The sequence below is a fragment of the Pongo abelii genome, chromosome 7, assembly GCF_028885655.2.
Source record: "Pongo abelii isolate AG06213 chromosome 7, NHGRI_mPonAbe1-v2.0_pri, whole genome shotgun sequence".
Classification (NCBI taxonomy): Eukaryota; Metazoa; Chordata; class Mammalia; order Primates; family Hominidae; genus Pongo; species Pongo abelii.
In genome coordinates, this window is record NC_071992.2 from 105,885,669 (window position 1) to 105,911,334 (window position 25,666).

The following is a 25,666-nucleotide window of genomic DNA, read 5'->3' on the forward strand; positions in this document are numbered from 1 at the left end:
TTACCATGATTGTCAGTAAGATTAATTGCTAGCAATAATAGTAGAAGAGTTAGAACTGCAACCAACAGCTCAGTTGTGTATTTAGGCATACAAGGAGTTCAGTGTTGCTTATATGTGACATATAATGCCTGGAGGGGTAGGAGATGAGGCCAAGCAATGTGGACTTTATCCTTCGGTGATAGGTAAAGTTAAACAAGGATTAAAAAAAAAATTAAGATACTTTATTTCTGTTTGTTGGAAAGTTGACATAATACACTATACTAGTCCCCCATTGTGGCTACGACAAATGATCACAAACTTAACAGCTTAATATATCATACACTTATAATTTTATAATTCTGTTTTTTGCAAGTAAATGCACAGAGTTGCTTGGCTGGTTTATCTGCTTCAGATCTTATAGGCTAATATCAGGGAGTCACTCAGCAGAGCTCATGTCTCGGAGGCTCTAGAAAGAGTCTATATCCAGGCTCATTTAGGTTGTTGGAAGAATCAAGTTTCTTGTGGTTGTAGGACTGAAGTGTATAAGTTCATGGTTGCTGTCAGCTCAGGGCCACCCTATCTCCTAGGGACCTCTCTCTGATCCTTACATAGGGACTGGTACATCTCAGAGCCAGCAATACCACAATATGTCTTTCTCATGTTTAGGGACTGACTTTCCCTTCTACCACATCTCTCTTGCCTGCTCCTTAAAATTCATCTTTCTGACTACAGCCAGAGAAAGTTATCTGTTTTTAAGAGTTCATGTGATTAGACAGTGTTACTTGGATAATCCCAGAAAGGCCCCTCTCTCAAATTCTGTAATCTTTCTTAATGTCTTCAAAGTTATTTTGCCAAGTAAAATAAGAAATTCAGTTCTTAGGAATTAGGGCATGGGATCTTTAAGTGGGGCCATTCTGCCCACATATATTTCTTATCTTGTTAGAAATGAAACCCTCAGAACAACCAGAAAATTTTGAAATAAGTAAATAATCATGTAATATCTGTCATGTAAAACATGCTTCCTTAGATATGGCACCCTTATGCACTGCTCAACCATGTGTAGCAGCCCTGACCCACCGGCGGTTCAACAAATTCTTGGATGTGTCTGTGAAACTAGGGGGCTGGGGTGCCTGTTGGAGTTCCATTCTGGTGATGTTTCCTAATTCAACTTGCCAAATTATTAATACACAGCTAGTAAATGGCAGTCTTTTTGCATGAGAGCAGAAGAGTAATAGGTGGAATCAACAACAGCAGTAAATTAACAAGTAATCCTTAGAATCTAATGACATTTGCTGGATACTCCCTATGTTCCTGTTTTACAGGTGATAAATCTAGGGTCCAGAGCAGGGATGCGACTTCCTCAGTCTCACAGCTACACAGCTAGTAAATAGTGGAATCAGTTTCTGAGCCCAGGTGTCTATACTATTCCCCTTCTGTTGGTCATTGGAACTAAATTTATTTAGTGATTCTTTCAATTTTCATAGTTTGTATTGAATCACTAAAATTGTTTAGTGATTCTTTCAATTCATAGTTTGTATTGAAACCAGATTTTAGAACTTTTGAATCTTCTTTTGAAATTAGATCATAATCTTGCACATATCATAGCTTTTTTGATAATATGATTTTTGATGTTCTTTTATTACTATTTTTTTCCATGTCAAAATAACAAAAGATGGGCTAACATAATATTTATTTCATTTATTGCTTCCCTTCTCTGTTTTCTTAACCTCATTAATAATATAGATTTATTTCTGTTGTCTGCTCTGAGCTGTTAGAAACTTGCCTTTTATAAAGCTTTTCCATGGGCAGTTATTCTAACTGAAATAATGGGCCTCTGTACAAGAAGGAAAATATATGTGACTAACCCTGAGGATCTAGGAATTCTTTACTTTGCACTTTAGCACCATTGTTCATTTTTTTGAAGCCGATAATTGTTTCACCTTGCAGCATTAATGCTATTGGAACAGTGCAGTTTCAAACCTTTATCTCTCTTTTACACTCAGGAGAATTAAAAGCTGCAGTATCTCATTCTAAGAGATGGGCTACCCGAATTTTCTAGGCTGAGAAAATAAAACCTTAAAGGGATAAAGAGAATAGTAAAATAACTTTCATTTCAGCATCTAAATTGTATTAGGATGGCTTAACTCCTTTCCCACACTTGGAGAAATGTATTTGTTCAGTCTTAGTTGAAAGATAGTGCACTTTCCATTGGAGCATTTGCTTTGTATTTGCCACTTTTAAAGCAGTTTTTTTTTTTGTAATTTTGCTATAAGAATGATACAGTTAGCATCTGTTGTCAATGTACTGTAATGGAGCCCACTAATGTTCTACATCCCTCCTCTTTCACGGAGTACGATTTTGGAAGCAAAGTAATTTTCAGCAATCTGAAAGGCTGTTTGATATATAAAAGGAGTTACCAGAATGACTAACATAACCATTCTTATTTTTTCCTATCCTCAAAATGGTACTCCTGCCCCCTATTCCACCCCCGTGTTTCCCAGGATGTGCTGAGTTTTCTTTCTACTCTGGAAAATGCTGAGAGAAAGAGAAACTAAATATATGGAGCAGAGAAAAAACTTATCTGAATATTCTTCAAAATACTTTTCTTGTAGTCCTTCAAATTTAAATTTCTGAAAGTATTTGCTGTTATGTAAAAGATGTAAACTTATTTTGATCCTTTTGCAAATATTAAGTATTGTCTTATCCCGTGTTATGAATAAATAAGAAGTAGAGAAATCACTGATTTCTCAGGACCTAAAGATTACCCTTTTAAGCCTTCATTTATTTATTTATTTATTTTTTTATTTTTTGAGATGGAGTCTCGCTCTTGTCACCCAGCCTGGAGTGCAATGGCATCATCTCGGCTCACTGCATCCTTTGCCTCCTGGGTTCAAGTGATTCTCCTGCCTCAGCCTCCTGAGTAGCTGGAATTACAGGCATGCCCTACCACACCCAGCTAATTTTTGTATTTCTAGTAGAGGCAGGATTTCACCATGTTGGCCAGGCTGGTCTCGAACTCCTGAGCTCAGGTGATCTGCTCCCCTTGGTCTCCCAAAGTGCTGGGATTACAGGTGTGAGCCACTGTGCCTGGCCTCATTCAGTTAATTTATTGAGAACCTGCTGTGTCCTAGACACTATTGACCACTGTATGTGCAGTATCACTTTTTAATATAGCTTTTTACAATCCTTTTAAAAAGAAATTTAGAAAACAAGAAAAAATATTTTATATTTACCTACATATTTATTATTTCTTTCCTTTTGACAATCTCAGTTTCTCTATAATACCATTTTCATATCACCTTGGTTTTTGAAGGGTATTTTTGATGGATATGGAATTCAGAGTTAACAAGCTTTTATCTTTCAGCACCTTAAAATATAACTCCATTGTCTTCTAGCTTACGTTATTTTTAGAAATGAGAAGACAATGAAAATTTTTATCTGTGTTTGTGTATTTTTATTGTTTATTTTTACCTTTGGCTGCTATTAAGATTCTATATATCACTGGTTTTCAGTTATTGATTATGATAATGTCTTGATTTTTTTCCCTGTTTATCCTGCTTGGGATTCGTTTAGCTTTCTGCATTGTAAGTTATAGTTTTTACCAAATTCGGAAATTTTTTAGTCCTTATTCATGTGCGTTTTCTTCCTCTGTGACTGTAACTATACGTTTGTTAGAATGCTAGATACTGTTCCACAGGTTGGTGAGGTTCTGGGTTTTTCCTCAGATTTTTTTTCCCATTTGTCTTTCATTTTGGATAGTTTATATTGCTGTGTCTTCAGATTCATGGATCTTTTCTTCTACAGCTAAGCTTATTTGTTCAATTTTTCCTTTCAGATATCGTATTTTTCTGCTTTAGAAGCCATATTGGTTTCTATTTTGTATTTTCCATTTTTCTCATTGTATAAATATTTTCAGTGAAATCTTTAAAAATATTTGTAATAACATTTAAAAGGCTGTTTGTCTGCTACTTCTGTCTTCTCTGTCATTTCTGGGACTCTTTGTCTATTAATAATTTTTCTCCTTGTTAGGTTTCTATGTCTTTTTATGTGCAGTAATTTTTTATTGCATGCTGTGAATGTTATGTTGTTGTTGTGTGTTTTGTGTCTGTGTGTATTTTAATTTTCTTTTGAGGTGTGTGGTTTTTTTGTTATTTTGGAAAGCTTCTAAACTACTTGTGCATCAGCTTAATCATTTTTAAGGGTCATTTTAAAGCTTTATTTCAGCAAGTATATAGTAGTCTTTACTTTGGGGCTAATTTAACCCTCCTACTAAGGCATTTTTTTTTTTTTCTGAGCTCTCTACTGGAAGCTCTGGATATTCAATGAAGCTGCTTAGAACTCCCATGTCTCCCAGCCCTATGCAAGCTCTGGGAATTGCATCACTTACAGCTTCCTGGTAGTTGTTCTTTGCCTGGCCTCAATGGAATCTCACACTAAACATGTACAGCTTATTTGTCTAAAGACTCATTGAGACTCCATGCAGCTTTATGGAGTTCTATTAATATATCTCTGCCTACTTTCCTCCTTGGAGGAACTCTTAGAAACCTTAGTTTCCTCAGGCTCCCCAAACCGATCTCTATCTTCTTAACTCAGTGTGAATGCCATTTTCTGCTTAGATTCCTCCTCCTCATCCTTCCATCTATATAGTACCTTTAGGCAAAAAGCTAGGGTATCTCAGGGCTTATTCATTTTCCTTCTCTCAGAGTCGTAGTCCTTCCCTGCCTGCTGTGCAGTATCTGTATATGATTGTAGCATATGTCTTACTCAGTTTTCTTGATGTTTATAGCAGAAGGGTAAGTTCATTATGGCTGGATGCAGAAGTCCCTGCTGGTTTAAGTTTAATTCTGATTTATTCTTATTCAAGTAGTACTTAGTTAATGGGAATCCTGACCAGCTGCACAAGGTGCAATAGGGGCATGCCTCTGAGATTTGGGCTTTCGTATTGACTCGCCAGGCATACATTCCAAGTAAGTGTAGACTGGGCCATCCTAAATCACAAGATTAGTAGCAAGACATATCAATTGTCTTAGATTATTCTCTCATTAATTTAGAGTGAGTGAAGTTTTAAAAAATACTTCAGTTTTTCTTATACCCTCTTTAATCAGATCCCATTTTTATAAATAATGTTTTCCTTATGTGAAGTGATACAGCTATATTGCTAATCAACTGTATCCTTTTAAAATTTCAGGAGCAGCATTTCTTGCTATTACTACTATCTATGCTGAGACTGGTTCAGGTTTTGTAGTACCAAGTGCTTCTGCCAAAGCAGGTGTGGAAGCCATGAGCAAGTAAGTACTTCCTTGTCAATCCTGTTGCTGAACATAACTAATACAGTTTGGTGGCTCAGGGAACTAAATTCCTGCTTTCTGGTGTCTATCCAGAGAAAAGTAAACAAAGACTTGGATTCACCATGAGACATACATTTTTTCTCCCAGATAAGTCCTATTTGTCTATAGCAGCGCTGTCCTGTGGAACTTTCTGCAGTGATGGAAATGTTCTGTAGATATGCACTATCCAATAGCCACGTGTAGATATTGAACCCTTGGAATATCCCACTGTGACTGAGAAACTAAATTTTAAAAATTAGTAGCTGTATATGGCTAGTGGCTACATATTAGACACCACAGGACTATAGCTTTTTTGCTCTCCCATAGATCTTTATCAGTGCCATCCCTAACCCCTCTCATAAGCACATCTTTATTCTTTTATTGTAGATACTGTATAAGATTAATGGGACTAACACAGACTATGAGCACTTGCCAAGTCCAGTGGCCTTTTCTCAGCAGAGTATAACTGCTTTTTTTTTTTTTTTTTTTTTTTAGAGACAGGACTTCAGTCTGTTGCCCAAGCTGGATTGCAGTGGCACAATCACAGCTTATTGCAGCCTTAATCTCCCAGACTCAAGCGATCCTCCCACCTAGCCTCCCAAGTAGCTGGGACTACAGGCAGGTGCCACAGCACCTGGCTAATTTTTAAAATTTTTTTTGTAGAGATGAGGTCTTGCTATGTTGCCCAGGCTGGTCTGGAACTCCTGACCTCAAGAAATCCTCCTGCCTCAGCCTCCCAAAGTGCTGGGATTACAGGCATGAGCCACTACACCCAGCCATGATTGCTTTTTGAATTTGTCCTCCATTGGCCTTTTCCATTGTCTTTGTTATAATGGGGGTTCTCATCATTTCATTGCTTGTCTGGCTTGCTATAATTATGGTATATTTCTTTGCTACCAGTCTCTTCCCCCTGTATTTTGTATTCACATTTTCACCAGAATTATCTTTCTAAGAACATATATGTCTGCTCACGACACTCCCCAGCTAAAAACCTTAGATCATTTCCTGTCACTCTTTGGAATAAAAGCCAGAACTCACTATGGCATTCTAAACAGACTTGTCACTGGCCATTGTTAATTAATTTATTTATTCAAGAAATATTTATTGTATACCTTATATGTGCTTCGTCCTAGGGATATGATAGTGATGGAAATAGAACAGTCCTCGTTGTTAGCTGAGCTTAAATTTTTTTACTATTCTGTTTATTATTTCCATGCTTTAATTTCCATTGAATTGTTCCATGTTTCCCTAAACTTATCATACAGCTTTCATATGTCTATGCCTGAGTTATATTGTTGTTGGAATTTTGCTGTGATGTTTTGCTTACTTCCTTTGGGATGTTTTCTCTGTAATCATTTCCTCCTCTCTGTGCCTTAAAACTTTGTTTAATCCAATCTAGTGAGAGGACAAACACTAATAAATAGATTCTAAAATGAAGGTAATATACCAATATAGCAGAGAGAGAGAGCAGGGCATGGTGGGCTTTTTTTTTTTGAGACGGAGTTTTGCTCTTGTTGCCCAGGCTGGAGTACAATGGTGCGATCTTGACTCACCACAACCTGTGCCTCCTGGGTTCAAGCAATTCTCCTGCCTCAGCCTTCCAAGGAGCTGGGATTACAAGCATATGCCACCACACCTGGCTAATTTTGTACTTTTAGTAGAGATGGGGTTTCCTCCATTAACATAACATTAAACAATCTGACTTCCCCACTTGGACCAGAAGAGTCTAGTCCATAGCTGGTGCTCCATGCCTGTTGAGCTGAATTATGGTACTCTTCTTTTAGTAATCCCAGAGCATTTTTAATATTTAAGTCAGTAATACACATTAGTTTGAGATAGAAAGAAATATTTATTCACAAGCTGAATCTTAGTCTGAATAGAGATAATTACCATTTTTTAAGGTCAGGTGGTGTTGGAAATAAAGAATGAGAACTTGACTATTTTGGCAACATTTGTTCAATGTCAATATTTGTTTTGTAAGGACTCTTCAGTCTTGGTAGAGCTTTTCATCTCATGTCCTTTAAGAACTGATTTTGTGCTGCTTTTATTGTGTTCCTGCATATAATAGACGCTCAGTAAACATGTGCCTTCCTTTACAGCTTGAGTTCCCATCAACCTTCTTCTCATACTTTATAGTACACAGTCTTACTAAATAAGGCATTATAGGTTCCCAAATTCTACATGTTGTTTGGGCCCTTGTCCTTTGCTCATACTGACCCATATGTCTTGGCTGTCTTCCTTCTCCATCTGTATTAGTCTGTTCTCACGCTGCTATGAAGAAATACCTGAGACTGGGTAATTTATAAAGAAAAGAGGTTTAATTGACTCACAGTTTCCATATGGCTAGGGAGGCCTCAGGAAACTTAGAATCATGGTGGAAGGCACCTCTTCACAGGGCAGCAGGAAAGAGAATGTGTGCCAAGGGAAGGGGGAAGCCCCTTATAAAACTGTCAGATCTTGTGAGAACTCACTCACTATCACGAGAACAGCATGGGGAAAACTGTCTTCAGGATTCAGTTATGTCTACCTGGTCCCACCCTCGACATGTGGGGATTATTACAATTCAGAGTGAGATTTGGGTGGGGACACAGAGCCAAACCATGTCACCATCCTACCTTCTACTCTCTCAGCTCCTCCTTTCCCCTGCCTCTTGCAGCAAACTCCTAATCCTTCTTCACCCATCAGCTCAGAATGTTAACTCTTCAGAGAAGCCTTCCTTGTCACTCCCACTTAGGTTCTTCTTCTTTTAAGCAGGTATGGCTTACCTCACACAATTCCCAGCCTAGTAACTAATTCATTATATAACCAGGCTCACCTCTCTTGAGAGGGAGGGACTGCTCTTTTGAGAGCAGGGACTGACTTTATTTGAGGCTAAGCAATATTTGTAGTATTGACACATGGTAAGTATATAATAAACATTGGTTGAATGAACAATAATAATGGCTAACATGTTGAATATATTGTTCTTAGCATCTTAACATGCAGAGATAACTGTATGAGGTGGATTCATTATCAGATTACAGTAGTTCTTCAGTATATCAGCTAGCTTAATGACAGTTGAAAGATCATGCTAGCAATTGAACAAATGTATCTGGCACACCTCTGAGCACAAAGAGGATGGCTTTTCCTCTAGGCAGATTTTCGTAACAGGTTGCTCAGTTTTTCATAGGATAATATAGACTCTGCTCAGTACAGTAATTTTATTGAGACATGAAGCAATTTAGAGTAGATACACTCTAAATAAATGCCCAGGATAGCTATGGCAATGAACTTTGTCAAAAACATCACTCAGAGAAGCAATTTTTATGTATGTTCTGTCTGAAAGAGATACAGCCCACCCATTTCTCTAAAATACATTCATGGATTAAATCAGATTAACAGACTATCTTGAGATTACATGTACCCTATCCTGTAGAACTGGTTTTACTGAATTGGCCTTTGAAATGATGCTGTAAGACTGTATTAATGAATGTCTGATAGTTTCATAGAACTTAGCCCATTTTTTTCAATTATACTTTAAGTTCTGGGATACATGTGCAGAATGTGCAGGTTTGTTACATAGGTATACATTTGCCATGGTGGTTTGCAGCACCCACCAACCCGTGATTTACATTAGGTATTTCTCCTAATGCTATCCCTCCCCTAGCTCTCCACCCCTTGATAGACCCAGTGTGTGATGTTCCCCTCCCTGTGTCCATGTGTTCTCATTGTTCAGCTCCCACTTATAAGTGAGAACATGCAGTATTTTGTTTTCTGTTCCTGTGTTAGTTTGCTGAGAATGATGGTTTCCAGCTTCATCCACGTCCCTGCAAAGTACGTGAACTCGTCCTTTATTATGGCTGCACAGTATTCCATGGTGTATATATGCCACATTTTCTTTATCCAGTCTATCATTGATGGGCATTTGGGTTGGTTCTAAGTCTTTGCTATTAAGAACAGTGCTGCAATAAACATATGTGTGCATGTGTCTTTATAGTAGAATGATTTATAATCCTTTGGGTATATACCCAGTAATGGGATGGCTGGGTCAAATGGTATTTCTAGTTCTAGATCCTTGAGGAATCACCACACTCTCTCCCACAATGGCTGAACTAATTTACAGTCCCACCAACAGTGTAAAAGTGTTCCTATTTCTCCACATCCTCTCCAGCATCTGTTGTTTCCTGACTTTTTAATGATTGCCATTCTAACTGGCGTGAGATGGTATCTCATTGTGGTTTTGATTTGCATTTCTCTAATGATCAGTGATGATGAGCTTTTTTTTTTCATAGTTTGTTGGCTGCATAAATGTTTTCTTTTCAGAAGTGTCTGTTCATATCCTTCCCCCACTTTTTGATGGGGTTGTTTGTGTTTAAGTTTAATTTGTTTAAGTTCTTTAAGTTCTTTGTAGATTCTGGATATTAGCCCTTTATCAGATGGATAGCTTGCAGAGCTTTTCTCCCATTCTGTAAGTTGCCTGTTCACTCTGATGATAGTTTATTTTGCTGTGCAGAAGTTCTTTAGTTTAATTAGATCCCATTTGTCAAGTTTGAACTTAGCCCATTTTATCTATTGCAAGGATACAGTGTCTTAAGGAGATTGTTATACTGCACAATTTTCCTTTTGTAAGTCTAGAAAGACTTAAACAGTTTTTTGTATTAGAAACAATTGTGCTTTTCCTGAGCAATTAGCTTGCTTTTTCTTTATGGGTACTGTGGATTGTGTAACTGATTAGGCTTACCTTTTTTGTATAGAGTCATGGGAAGAATAGATACAAATTTGTGATGTGACTATTGCAGTTATATGGAACATCACACACTTCAGTACATTTAGATATTAGCTTCATTCTTGGCTCCATTATATTTCGTTATCCCGGCTTTTCTCTCCTTTATCTTGCTTTTTTTCTTTCCTTCTTCCTTTCAAATTATCCTGTCTTCCTCATTTGCATTATATGTATTCTTTTAAGCTACCTTGTCATTATTTGAAATTACATTAAGTATATATACACACAAATATACATATGAATGTAAATTCCTAAAATGAATTTAGATTTTAAAAGAGCTATCTGTAAAGTAAGCTTTTAAAACAAGTTCCTTTGAAGTTCTTTGTTTGCTATTAGTGTTATATTTTTCTTCAGGACATTAAGCAAGATTTTGTTAGATTCCTATTTCCTTTCAAGTTTGGTTCAACAATTATATTAAAGCCTAGTTAGACATGGATGTGGTTTATATTTTCAATCGATATAATCTTTTACTCAAATAAAGCACTTCTGATGTTACAGACATTGTAATCCAGTGTACAGGGCTATGAGTAAAGTTATAATTAACTTTGTAACTACAAGACTGAACTCCAGAAAATGTGAGAGAAGGGCATGAAGCACTCACGTTTTTATGTGAATAATGAATACCTACTCTAAAAATGTATATTGACATTGGACTTCATATTCTAAACTACAAATTGTAGGTGGTATAGCATAGTGGTTAAGGACACTAAATGTAAAGCTTAGGTTGTACAGTAGAGTGACTAAGGGTACAGACTGAAGCTAGACCTCTTGAGATTGACAAATTGGCCATATGACATAGAGAAAATGATTTAACCTCTCTGTGCTTTAGTTATATTATCTGTAATATAGGGAACAATAATAGTACCTACCTGTTGGGGTTGTAATCTCTGGCATGTAGTAAGCATCTAGTGAGTCTCAGTTATTACTGTTTTTAACATATGGTATAATATTTCAGAATGTATGTTGTTGATTTTAATTTTTAGGTCTCTTGCAGCTGAATGGGGTAAATATGGAATGCGATTCAATGTGATTCAACCAGGGCCTATAAAAACCAAAGTAAGTTGTATTTTGCTTGTTATCACATTGTGAATGATTAAATAATGAAACACTGATAGATATGTTCTGATTGTTGTGTAAAGGACTTTCCAGAGATGCCTAGGTTTAGAGCCCTGGTTCTAGGGAAGAGGCCTTTGCCTTTATTCATTATCGAATATAAGAAATAAGGAGGCGGGCAGGAATATAGCAGCTATGTAATTTCTTCATAATGTCAATTTCAGTGTCTTAATCTTTTGGGATCTTTTATGCCATCAATGTTGGCACTTTGTTTGATTTGTTTCAGTGGTCAGTTATTGTCCTGTATTTGTTAACTTTCACGACATTTTAAAGGCTCTTACATTGTCTGACATCCTTTTTTTAAAAAAATCAAGGAAATGTAACTCTATTTTTAGTTTGAGAGATGCTTTGGTAACTTATTATACAGGCTTTGTCTTGCTATAGGTAGGTAGCATTTTCCTTGACTCATGCATGTGCCCTTTCACTCTCAGTCAATTATGCATGTCATCTAACGCCCACATGTCTGATTATAAGTCCTTCTGACAGCATAGATTTCACCTATAAGGAATAATCCTTGTGGATACTTATTGCAACTTGTAATTATCTCTAATGTTGTTACAGATGTTGCTCAGAATGTCCACAGCTTCTCTGCTCTCTCATTATCCCAAAATAACTTCACTCTCACACTTCTCTTGGTTTTCACCTAAAGCAAGTATTTATAATGCCAACCAGATGTAATGTTGAAAGACCAGGCAAAATTTGGTAACTTGTTTCAGTTGTGTAAACATATTGGAAAATAATACTAAGGGATATTTGGGTTATAGGTAGCTCTGGGTATTAAATAATAACTTGGAAATGGCCATATTAGTTTATTTAGCAGTTTAAAGGATGGGAAATAGAAATAAAAACTTCCTGAGTGATTGAAACTTGATTGACTATCTTATTTATCTGACAATTCAATACTAAACAGTCTAATAAAATTAGTGGAAAGAAACTTAAAAACATACATTAAAACACATGATTCAGGGTGGCCCTGTCCTAAGCATATCTGAAAAGAGGCTTATAGACACAAACGCTTCTCTCCAAGACCCCAATATCTAGGGAAAAATCACCTGCATTTTATTTATTTAACCTATATTTATTGACTGTTCACTGTATCCAGGGGTACTGAGAAAGATACAGAAGTATCTCTGAGAAAGTGCTTGCCACTAAGGAGTTTACAGTCTAGTCACTGAGATAGGAGTTGTACCCAAATAATAACTATTTACTGTTAAAGAGATTAAAATAAAACTGAAGTGTAGAAACTCCCTAGCATGCACTTTTTAGAACCAGGACTGGGACCAGTTGCAACCCCTTGTCTCTGGGCTTTATAACCTCCTGGGAATAACTGGAGGTCTCTCATGGAGTCCTCTGAGTATTTGTTCTGTCTTACAGCTGCGTTATTGAGGAAAACTGCCACCTAAATTTCAAGGCAGTAGTACAGAAAAATCCAGTTGTTTTTATTGATCAGTGCACATCTATAATTCATCTTGGTCTGTTCCTTCACATCATTGACAGAAAGCACATTGTTTGGCCAACTTAGTTGTAGTTTTTCTCTCTCTAGAATCTAATTGAATTTCTACATACTTGTTTTCTTCCTTTTCCAATACTTTGGGATGAAAGAACAGGAATTTCCTCTTAAATATTTCCTATGAGCCACTTTTCTGTGTTTATTAAATGAAAAGCCAGTAATACCACTGCCTTTACCACCTAAGCTTGTACATATTTCAGGATACCTTTATATACATTTTTTCATTTGATGCTTATAACAATTTTGTGAGGTAACTAAGATAGATATCCTCATTTTACATAGAAGAAACTAAGATTAAAAGGGTTCTGTTTTCCAGTGATCTATTTTTTTTAAGAAGAATTTGGTGAAATTCTTTTTGACTTACAAAGCCTAAGGTTTTAAGCTGCATGGTAGCATGCCGTTTTATACACATTTTTTTCTTGAGTAGGAAAGGAGTTGATTGAAAAACCCAACACAGCCTAATTGTTTTCTTAATTTCTAAGGGTGCCTTTAGCCGTCTGGACCCAACTGGAACATTTGAGAAAGAAATGATTGACAGAATTCCCTGTGGTCGCCTGGGGACTGTAGAAGAACTTGCAAATCTTGCTGCTTTCCTTTGTAGTGATTATGCTTCTTGGATTAATGGAGCAGTAAGCGTTGTTTATTTCTCTTCACTTTTTTTTCAGGAGTGTGTTTGGGGCAGGGAGGTCTGTTGTGGAACCAATCCTGACAATGCTGAATGTAAATATGATTTAAAATATGTATTTAGTTGTAAATAATATAAAATATTATATATACTGTTTAGCCTATGACATTTATTCAGTGATGTATTAGTCCGTTTTCACGCTGCTAAAGACATACCTGAGACTATGTAATTTATAAAGAAAAGAGGTTTAAGGGAAGTGCAGGGGGTCGGGGAATTCCCTTTCCTAGTCAAGGGAAGCCCTGACAGACGGTACCTGGAAAATCGGGACACTCCCACCCTAATACTGTGCTTTTCCAATGGTCTTAGCAAACAGCACACCAGGAGATTATATCCCACGCCTGGCTCAGAGGGTCCCACGCCCACAGAGCCTCGCTCACTGCTAGCACAGCAGTCTGAAATAGAACTGCAGGGCGGCAGTGAAACTGGGAGAGGGGTGTCCACCAATGCTGGGGCTTGAGTAGGTAAACAAAGTGGCCTGGAAGCTTGAACTGGGTGGAGCCCACCACAGCTCAAGGAGGCCTGCCTTCCTGCCTCTGTAGACTCCACCTCTGGGGGCAGGGCATAGCTGAACAAAAGGCAGCAGAAACTTCTGCAGACTTAAACGTCCCTGTCTGACAGCTTTGAAGAGAGTAGTGGTTCTCCCAGCACGGAGTTTGAGATGTGAGAACGGACAGACTGCCCCCTTAACTGGGCCCTTGACCCCCAAGTAGCCTAACTGGGAGACACCTCCCAGTAGGGGCCGACTGACGCCTCATACAGCCGGGTGCCCCTCTGAGACGAAGCTTCCAGAGGAAGGATCAGGCAGCAACATTTGCCATTCTGCAATATTTGCTGTTCTGCAGCCTCCGCTGGTGATACCCAGGCAAACAGTGTCTGCAGTGGACATCCAGCAAACTCCAACAGACCTGCAGCTCAGGGTCCTGACTGTTAGAAGGAAAACTAACAAACAGAAAGGACATCCACACCAAAACCCCATCTGTGTGTCACCATCACTAAAGACCAAAGGTAGATAAAACCGCGAAGATGGGGAGAAACCAGAGCAGAAAAGCTGAAAATTCTAAAAATCAGAGCACCTCTTCTCTTCCAAAGGAATGCAGCTTCTTGCCAGCAACGGAACAAAGCTGGACGCAGAATGACTTTGACGAGTTGAGAGAAGAAAGCTTCAGACGATTGGTAATAACAAACTTCTCTGAGCTAAAGGAAGATGTTCGAACCCATCGCAAAAAAGCTAAAAACCTTGATAAAAGATTAGACGAATGGCTAACTAGAATAAACAGCATAGAGAAGACCTTAAATGACCTGATGGAGCTGAAAACCATGACATGAGAAATACGTGACGCATGAACAAGCTTTAGTAGCCGATTCGATCAAGTGGAGGAAAGGGTATCAGTGATTGAAGATCAAATGAATGAAATGAAGTGAGAAGAGAAGTTTAGAGAAAAAAGAGTAAAAAGAAATGAACAAAGCCTCCAAGAAATATGGGACTATGTGAAAAGACCAAATCTACGTCTGATTGGTGTACCTGAAAGTGACGGGGAGAATGGAACCAAGTTGGCAAACACTCTGCAGGATATTATCCAGGAGGATTTCCCCAACCTATCAAGGCAGGCCAACATTCAAATTCAGGAAATACAGAGAACATTACAAAGATACTCCCCGAGAAGAGCAACTCCAAGACACATAATTGTCAGATTGACCAAAGTTGAAATGAGGAAAAAATGCTAAGGGCAGCCAGAGAGAAAGGTTGGGTTACCCACAAAGGGAAGCCCATCAGACTAACAGTGGATCTCTCAGCAGAAACTGCAAGCCAGAAGAAAGTGGGGGCCAATATTCAACATTCTTAAAGAAAATAATTTTCAACCCAGAATTTCATATCCAGCCAAACTAAGCTTCATAAGTGAAGGAGAAATAAAATCCTTTACAGACAAGCAAATGCTGAGAGATTTTGTCACCACCAGGCCTTCCTTACAAGAGCTCCTGAAAGAAGCACTAAACATGGAAAGGAAAAACCGGTACCAGCCACTGCAAAAACAGGCCAAATTGTAGAGACCATCAATGCTAGGAAGAAACTGCATCAACTAACGAGCAAAATAACCAGCTAACGTCATAATGACAGGATCAAATTCACACATAACAATATTAACCTTAAATGCAAATGGGCTAAATGCTCCAATTAAAAGACACAGACTGGCAAATTGGATAAAGACTCAAAACCCATCAGTGTGCTGTATTCAGGAAACCCATCTCACGTGCAGAGACACACACAGGCTCAAAATAAAGGGATGGAGGAAGATCTACCAAGCAAATGGAAAACAAAAAAAGGCAGGGGTTGCAATCCTAGTCTCTGACAAAACAGACTTTAAACCAACAAAGATCAGAAGAGAGAAAGAAGGCCATTACATAATGGTAAAGGGATCAATTCAACAAGAAGAGCTAACTATCCTAAATATATTTGCACCCAATACAGGAGCATCCAGATTCATAAAGCAAGTCCTTAGAGACCTGCAAAGAGACTTAGACTCCTACACAATAATAATGGGAGACATTAACACCCCACTGTCAATATTAGACAGAACAACAAGACAGAAAGTTAACAAGGATATCCAGGAATTGAACTCAGCTCTGCACCAAGCAGACCTAAAAGACATCTACAGAACTCTCCACCCCAAATCAACAGAATATATATTCTTCTCAGCACCACATCGCACTTATTCCAAAATTGACCACATAGGTGGAAGTAAAGCACTCCTCAGCAAATGTAAAAGAACAGAAATTCTAACACTGTCTCTCAGACCACAGTGCAATCAAACTAGAACTCAGGTTTAAGAAACTCACTCGAAGCCACTCAACTACATGGAAACTGAACAACCTGCTCCTGAATGACTACTGGGTACATAACGAAATGAAAGCAGAAATAAAGATGTTCTTTGAAGCCAAGGAGAACAAAGACACAACATACCAGAATCTCTGGGACACATTTAAAGCAGTGTGTAGAGGGAAATTTATAGCACTAAATGCCCACAAGAGAAAGCAGGGAAGATCTAAAATGGGCAACCTAACATCACAATTAAAAGAACTAGAGAAGCAAGAGCAAACACATTCAAAAGCTAGCAGAAGGCAAGAAATTACTAAAATCAGAGCAGAACTGAAGGAGATAGAGACACAAAAAACCCTTCAAAAAAATCAATGAATCCAGGAGCTGTTTTTTTTTAAAGACCAAAAAAATTGATAGACTGCTAGCAAGACTAATAAAGAAGGAAAGAGTGAAGAATCAAATAGATGCAATAAAAAATGATAAAGGGGATATCACCACCAATCCCACAGAGATACAAACCCCTATCAGAGAATACTATAAACACCACTACGCAAATAAACTAGAAAAACTAGAAGAAATGGATACATTCCTGGACACATACACCCTCCCAAGACTAAACCAGGAAGAAGTTGAATCCCTGAGAACACCAATAACACACTCTGAAATTGAAGCAATAATTAAAAGCCTACCAACCAAAAAAAGTCCAGGACCAGACGGTTTCACAAGCGAATTCTACCAGAGGTACAAAGAGGAGCTGGTACCATTCCTTCTGAAACTATTCCAACCAATAGAAAAAGAGGAAATCCTCCCTAACTCATTTTATGAGGCCAGCATCATCCTGATACCAAAGCCTGGCATAGGCACAACAACAAAAATAGAGAATTTTAGACCAATATTCCTGATAAACATTGATGCAAAAATCCTCAATAAAATACTGGCAAACCAAATCCAGCAGCGCATCAAAAAGCTTATCCATCACGATCAAGTGGGCTTCATCCCTGGGATGCAAGGCTGGTTCAACATATGCAAATCAATAAACATAATCCATCATATAAACAGAACCAAAGACAAAAACCACATGATTATCTCAACACATGCAGAAAAGGCCTTCAGCAAAATTCAACAGCCCTTCATGCTAAAAACTCTCAGTAAACTAGGTATTGATGGGACATGTCTCAAAATAATAAGAGCTATTTATGACAAACCCACAGCCAGTGGGCAAAAACTGGAAGCATTCCCTTTGAAAACTGGCACAAGACAGGGATGCCCTCTGTCGCCACTCCTATTCAACATAGTGTTGGAAGTTCTGGTCAGGGCAGTCAGGCAGGAGAAATAAATAAAGGGTATTCAATTAGGAAAAGAGGAAGTCAAATTGTCCCTGTTTGCAGATGACATGATTGTTTATCTAGAAAACCCCATCATCTCAGCCCAAAATCTCCTTAAGCTGATAAGCAACTTCAGCAAAGTCTCAGGATACAAAATCAATGTGCAAAAATCACAAGCATTTTTTACATCAATAATGGACAAGCAGAGAGCCAAATCATGAGTGAACTCCCATTCACAATTGCTTCAAAGAGAATAAAATACCTAGGAATCCAAATTACAAGGGATGTGAAGGAACTCTTCAAGGAGAACTACGAACCACTGCTCAATAAAATAAAAGAGGACACAAACAAATGGAAGAACATTCCATGCTCATGGATAGGAAGAATCAATGTGTGAAAATGGCCACACTGCCCAAGGTAATTTGTAGATTCAATGCCATCCCCATCAAGCTACCAATAACTTTCTTCACAGAATTGGAAAAAACTACTTTTAAAGTTCATATGAAACCAAAAAAGAGCTCACATTTCCAAGACAATCCTAAGCCAAAAGAACAAATCTGGTGTCATCACGCTACCTGACTTCAAACTATACTACAAGGCTACAGTAACCAAAACAGCATGGTACTGGTACCAAAACAGAGATATAGACCAATGGAACAGAACAGAGCCCTCAGAAATAATACCACACATCTACAACCATCTGATCTTTGAGAAGCCTGACAAATACAAGAAATGGGGAAAGGATTCCCTATTTAATAAATGGTGCTGGGAAAACTGGCTAGCCATATGTAGAAAGCTGAAACTGGATCCCTTCCTTACTCCTTATACAAAAATTAATTCAAGATGGATTAAAGACTTAAATGTTAGACCTGAAACCATAAAAACCCTAGAAGAAAACCTAGGCAATACCATTCAGGACATAGGCATGGGCAAGGACTTCATGACTAAAACACCAAAAGCAATGGCCACAAAAGCCAAAATAGACAAATGGGATCTAGTTAAACTAAAGAGCTTCTGCACAGCAAAAGAAACTACCATCAGAGTGAACAGGCAACCTACAGAATGAGAGAAAATGTTTACAATCTACCCATCTGACAATGGGCTAATATCCAGAATCTACAAAGAACTTAAATTTACAAGAAAAAATCAAACAACCCCATCACAAAGTGGGCAAAGTGTATGAACAGATACCTCTCAAATAAGATACTTACGCAGCCAACAGACACATGAAAAAATGCTCATCATCACTGGCCATCAGAGAAATGCAAATCAAAACCACAATGAGATACCATCTCACACCAGTTAGAATGGCGTTCATTAAAGAGTCCGGAAACAACAGGTGCTGGAGAGGATGTGGAGAAATAGGAACACTTTTACACTGTTGGTGGGACCGTAAACTAGTTAAGCCATTGTGGAAGACAGTGTGGTGATTCCTCAAGGATCTAGAACTAGAAATACCATTTGACCCAGCCATCCCATTACTGGGTATATACCCAAAGAATTATAAATCATGCCGCTATAAAGACACATGCACATGTATGTTTATTGGAGTACTATTCACACTAGCAAAGACTTGGAACCAACCCAAATGTCTATCAATGATAGACTAGATTAAGAAAATGTGGCACATATACATCATGGAATACTATGCAGACATAAAAAAGGGTGAGTTCATGTCCTTTGGAGGGACATGGATGAAGCTGGAAACCATGATTCTGAGCAAACTCTCACAAGGACAGAAAACCAAACACCGCATGTTCTCACTCATAAGTGGGAATTGAACAATGAGAACACTTGGACACAAGGTAGTGGACATCACACATGGGGGTCTGTCGTGGGGTGGGAGGAAGGAGGAGGGATAGTATTAGCATATATACCTAATGTATATGACGAGTTAATGCGTGCAGCACACCAACATGGCACATGTATACATATGTAACAAACCTGCACATTGTGCACATTCACCCTAGAACTTCAAGTATAAAAAAAAATAAAAAAAAGAAAAGAGGTTTAATTGATTCACTCTTCTGCATGTCTGAGAAGGGCTCAGGAAACTTACAATTATGGCTGAAGGGGAAGAGTCATAACATAGTGGCAGGCAATAGAGATAAAGAGAGGGAGAGAGAGAAAAAAGGGAGACAAGAGAGAGAGAGAGATTGAGGATTACAATTCAAGATGAGATTTTTTTGGGGACACAGCCAAACCATATCAAGTGATAAATTAATAGATGCAGATTACCTTGGTAGATATACCTTTAAGATGATCTTCAATATTGGGTAGATATTGGAAATTGTGGAGATGTTAGAAATAGAATTATAAACTGAGTAAATCAATTTAGGTTTAATCATGAGTTTTATCTTTAAAATTTGGGCTTGATTTAAAGTGCCAAAGAGATATTCCATCCAGTTAGTATGGGAAAATGGCTAGTGGTTCAGAAACTTTTTAAAAGGAGTTAGTTTCAGAGTTTAAAAATTTGTTTTTTTCCAGGTCATTAAATTTGATGGTGGAGAGGAAGTACTTATTTCAGGGGAATTCAACGACCTGAGAAAGGTAATGCTTTTGTGTGTATAATGTAATATCAGCAGCTAGGATACTAAGCTTTAAAAACATGTAAAAAGCACATTAAATTGACATCTTTTTGTATTAGGTCACCAAGGAGCAGTGGGACACCATAGAAGGACTCATCAGGAAGACAAAAGGTTCCTAAGACCACTTTGGCCTTCATCTTGGTTACAGAAAAGGGAATAGAAATGAAACAAATTATCTCTCATCTTTTGACTATTTCAAGTCTAATAAATTCTTAATTAACAAACCTTCATTGAATATGTATTATGTGCCAGGCCAGTGATAGCCATTGTATATTCAAAGATAAATAAGATGAAATATAGTCCTTCAAAACACTAAAAAAAAAAGGAGGCATGGGGAGAGTAGGTAAAGGCTCCTCTTTACCTACTGATAGAGGTAAAAAGTGCTTAGAAGTGCAGAGAGAACAGATCTTTGTGACTTGGAAAATCAGGAGAAACTCAATGGTGGGGGTAGCATTTGAGTTACATATTATACTTTACCTATATTGATAGGGCCTAAAAGAAAGAAATTAGAGGATACACACTAAATATAATAGACTTTGCCTTTCCAGTATACTTTCTTTTCATTGGACTTGTGAATTATCTTCTTTGGGTAACTCAGTATTAATTCAAACCTTTAATTTTTAGTAGGACCTATTTGTGGCCAGGCATTTTATTTAGTACTGAATAAGCTATAGCCCTTGCCGTTTTGAAATTCATTATCTAGCAAGATAGTCAAACTTATAAATAATTATTTATGGTACATTGTGATAAGTATTATTCCAGCAGTATTTAAGTGTGGAGGAGGAAGTAATTCATTCTGTCTCCAGAGTTTAGAGAATGTGATGCCTAAGAGATAGCATGCCATCCCAGCTGTAAAAGAAGAATAGATTTCTCTGGGTAAAAGAGGTAAAGAAAGTCTATAAAATATTTTTGTGTATCATTTGATTAAATTTCATCTTTGGTTTGACTAATTTGTCATCCTGAAAATCAAATAATAATGAATCTAAAGTCTCAAGTCTACAGAGCTATACTTTTGAGCCTATATTTTTAAAATGTCCATTTTGCTTTCCCAGGAGTCAGTTATAACATGTTCACTAGACTATCCCCATTGCCCAAGTTGACACGAGAGGAAACCAGCTTCCATCTTACCTCATCTGAATAAATCTGCAAAGGAATCCAGTTTTCCTGGTTGAATTTATATGCCACAAGCCCCATGGAAACCCCAATTACATTGACAGTTAATTGTGTACATAAATTACATTTATTACATTTAATTGTGTACATACAGGGGAATGTTATAGGTTTGGAATAAGTGGCCTGACATTTCCAATTGTACTGACTTTCACTGGGCTTTTTTTTAGGCTGTTACACTTTTCCTCCACATGCTTGCAATACAATACTCTCAAAATAAAACGCAGACAGGTACCTAGTCTCCATTTTACCTTTAGTACTAATCCTGTGTATTAGTCTGTTCTCATGCTGCTAATAAAGACATAACCAAAACTGGGTAATTTATAAAAGAAAGAGGTTTCATTGACTCATAGTTCAGCATGGCTAGGGAGGCCTCACAATCATGGCAGGTGAGTGAGGTGCAAAGTCATGTCTTACGTGGTGGCACTCAAGAGAGCTTGTGCAGGGGAACTCCCATTTATAAAACCATCAGATCTTGTGAGACTTATTCACTATCACACTATTGTGTTGATATTGTGTTCACACGCCAATAATGATGGTTTATCACTCATTCCATTTCCAAACCCACCTTCCCACCCACCTCTCACCAAACACACAAAGACACACTCTTTCCCTCCACTGATTCCACCAATATAGCCATATTTCTCTTTCTGGTTAAATTTATACTAAATGTTTACATTTATATAACTTAATAAATATTATTTTTTTTCCAGTGTTGTCTCAACCTTTTTTTAAACAAAAAAAACCAATTCAGATTACATGATAAATCAGATCCTTTTTCAGATAAATATTATTTTTAGTGTTCTATTGTTTTGATGTATCATTATTTAATTTATTGGAAATAGGGTTATTTATATTTATTATTTTTATCTTTTTAAATTTTTATAGAGACAATGTCTTGCTATCTTTATCAGGCTGGTCTTGAACTCCTGACTTCAAGTAATCCTCCTGCGTTGGCTTCCCAAAGTGCTGGGGTTACAGGCGTGAGCCACTGAGCCTGGCCTTTGTTTTAAAATTTTTTGTTTTTTAATGTTTTTCAAGAATGCTAATGCCTCCCTTGCCGATGCATTTTAAAATTATTATTAATATTACTTTTGATTGGCAAATCACAATTGAATTCATTTATGGGGTGCCCTGTACATTTAAGGGGTACAGTGTGATGTTTTGATATATGTATACAATGTGGAATGATTAAATCAAGCTAATTAACATATCTATCACCTCTCTTACCTATTGGCCTTTATGAAGAGACATTTGAAATTTACTTTTATTAGTTATTTTTAAATATACAGTACATTATTATTGACCGTAGTCACCCTGCAGTAGATCTTAAAACCTGTTCTTTCTATCTGAAATTTTGTACGCTTTGATCAGAAACCCCCTTCTTCCCACTCCCTCAACCTCTAGTAAACCATCATTCTACTTTCTTTTCTTTTCTTTTTTTTTTTTTTTTTTGAGATGGTGTCTCACTCTTGTTGCCCAAACTGGAGAGCAGTGGCATGATCTCAGCTCACCGCAACCTCCATCTCCCGGGTTCAAGCGATTCTCCTGCCCCAGCCTCCTGAGTAGCTGGGATTATAGGTGCATGTCACCATGCCCAGCTAATTTTTTGTAGTTTTAGTAGAAACAGGGTTTTACCATGTTAGCCAGGCTGGTCTCGAACTCCTGACCTCAGGTGATCCGCCTGCCTAGGCCTCCCAAAGTGCTGGGATTACAGGCGTGAGCCACCGTGCCCGGTCAATCATCATTCTACTTTCTACTTCCATGAGTTCAACTTTATTTGATGCCATACGTAAGTGAGATCACAGGTTACTTTTATTTTTCAGTATTATAAATAAAACTATGAACGTTTTTATGTATAACACATTTTTAGAATTTGGAATTTTTTCCTCATTTCTAGAAGTGGTATTATTAATCAAAGTTATGAAGCTTTTAAAGTTTTTTTGATATACATATCCAATTGTTATTCCAAAGATTTGTGTGAGTTTAAACCCTCCTAAGTAATGTGTGACAGTGCCCGTTTCAACAAATACCTGCCAACAATTAAAACTATTCACCAATTTTACACGTAACAAATGATAGTACCATTAAAAACTTATTTAATTATTAGTGAGATCGAATACTTTTCTACACTTTTGAATTTCCTGTTTGTCTTTTTTACCTGTTGGTATCTTAATGGGGTATTGTAAAATTTTTGGTTTGTATGAGTTTGTATGCAATTTTTTCCTCTGTTAAAGACAAAAATAGCTCTTTTAATAGTTTCTTAGTCATCTATTACATCATTATTATGTGTTCATTACAAATGGTTGATGAGAAAGCAAAGCTTGCCAGCATGGCAGAGAGGATCAGAGAAGAGAGATCATGGAGATATTGACTAACAGATACTTTTTCCTGAGTCTGAAAGAGAAACAAACATTGTTTATGGGTAATCACTGTATTCTATGACAGACCGCATGTGGGCTGTAACCACATCAATGTTCACCTTAAGAATTACTACTTTGTCACTCAATACCTTCTGTAAGAGTCCTGCTTCTATTCTACTAGTGGAAGAGTTAATACTCAGTAAATTAAAGATTATTGGTAACAATATCACTTATCTTACCATTAACATGTGAAACCACCTCCAGGAAATGTTTCAGGTATAGAGTGACAGCCATTGTTTCCTTATTGTTCTTGTGGAAACTAAAACAATGAGAATTTAATGACTTTGAATAATAGAATTTTAGAGCTGGAAAAGCCTTAGAAAATGCAAATTCTCAATGTTTTTATTTTACAGTTGAGGAAACTGCAGACCTAGAAAATTATGTGACTTGCCCTAGGTCACACAGTAAGTCAAGCTCATGTCTCTTACCCAGTTAGATATTTCTTGGGATCATAACTTAAATCAAGAGACAATAACAGGGTTTTTAGGAGGTAACAGTTACATTACAAAAGCTTTGAAGAAGAGAAAGCCCATCAATTTTTTTAGCTTGTTAGTTGAAGTATGACTTATAAATATGCACAAATCATGAATTATTACAATACGAATGCACTCAGGTAACCATTTTTCAGGTCAAGAAACAGAACATTACCAGGAACCCAGAAGCCTCCCTTCTGCCCACCATCACGACTCCTTTCCTCCTTCTCACAACTAACCACTGTCTTGACTTCTAACCCCATCGTTAAGCTGTTTTGAGATTTATATAAATAGAATCACACAATATGTATTCTTCTGTTTTTTGGCTTTCTTTCTGTGTAATAATTGCTTATGCATTCTCATTGTTATATTCCATAGAATATAAGGTATATATGAATATACCACAATTTATTTGTTAGCTCTGCTCTTAGTGGACATTTGGATTGTTTCTAGTTTGAGGCTATGCCAAATATAAAGCTGCCATGAACATTCTATTCTTTTGGCGAAAATATATACACCTTTCTCTGTTAGATTGGTAATACCTAGAAGTGAAATTGCTGGGTTTTAGGGTATGCTTGTGTTCAAATTTAGTAGATACTGTCAAATGGCTTCCAAGACTATTCACAATTTAACCTCCCACCAAGCTGTTTGGGAACTTCCACTGTGCTGCATCCTCACCAGTAGTGAGCATTGAAATTCTCTTTACTTTGAGTCATTCTGTGAGTGCGTGGTGTCATCTCATTTGTTTTAATTTGCTTTATTTTTTTTGAGAGAGGGTCTCACTCCTGTTGCTTAGGCTGGAGTGCGGTGACACGATCTCGGTTCACTACAGCTTTGACTTCCTGGGCTCAGGTGATTCTCCCACCCGAGCCTCCCTAGTAGCTGGGACTACAGGTGCATGCTACCATGCCTAGCTAACTTTTTGTAGAGACAGAGTTTCGCCATGTTGCCAGGCTGGTCTCAAACTCCTGGGCTCAAGTGATCCTCCTGCCTCAGCCTCCCAAAATGCTGGGATTACAGGCGTGAGCCACTGCACCTGGCCATTTGCATTTCTCCTGATTACTAATAAAGTTGATTAATTTGCATATGTTATTGGATATCATTTGGGTATCCTCTAGTGAAATATTTGTTCAACTTTCTTACACATTTTTCTATTGGGTTATATTTTTAAACATTGGTTTCTAGGAGTAATGTTAATATATTTTGGATATGTGCCTTTGTCAAGTATATGTGTTGCAAATATCTTCTCCCACTCTGAAATTTGACTTTTCACTCTCTTAATAGTTTTTTTTTTAAAGTTTGTAGTCTTTTTCTGAACAGAAATTCTTAATTTTAATAGAGTCCAGTTTTTCAATTTGTTTCTTCAAAATTGGATGTGAAGAAGTATTTTCATGCATGAGGTATTGAAGTTATTCTCCTGTGTTGTTTACATATGTTTCACATTTATATTGATAATAAACTTGGAATGAATTTTATTTGTGGTATGAGATAGGCAT

At 37.4% G+C, this 25,666-nt stretch overlaps 1 protein-coding gene across 2 annotated transcripts in view; it reads left to right on the forward strand.

Moving 5' to 3' along the window:
• The window catches only part of DECR1 (2,4-dienoyl-CoA reductase 1), a 52,379-nt gene extending 32,051 nt beyond the window's left edge, over positions 1–20,328 (forward strand). For both annotated transcript variants that reach the window (XM_054519188.2, XM_024250990.3), the window contains exons 6-10: positions 5,168–5,267; positions 11,052–11,124; positions 13,174–13,320; positions 20,004–20,066; positions 20,164–20,328. In XM_054519188.2, coding sequence (XP_054375163.1) covers positions 5,168–5,267; positions 11,052–11,124; positions 13,174–13,320; positions 20,004–20,066; positions 20,164–20,223 — 443 coding nt within the window. In that variant the 3' untranslated portion in view covers positions 20,224–20,328. The remainder of the gene's footprint in view (positions 1–5,167; positions 5,268–11,051; positions 11,125–13,173; positions 13,321–20,003; positions 20,067–20,163) is intronic.
• The last annotated feature ends 5,338 nt before the right edge of the window (positions 20,329–25,666 follow it).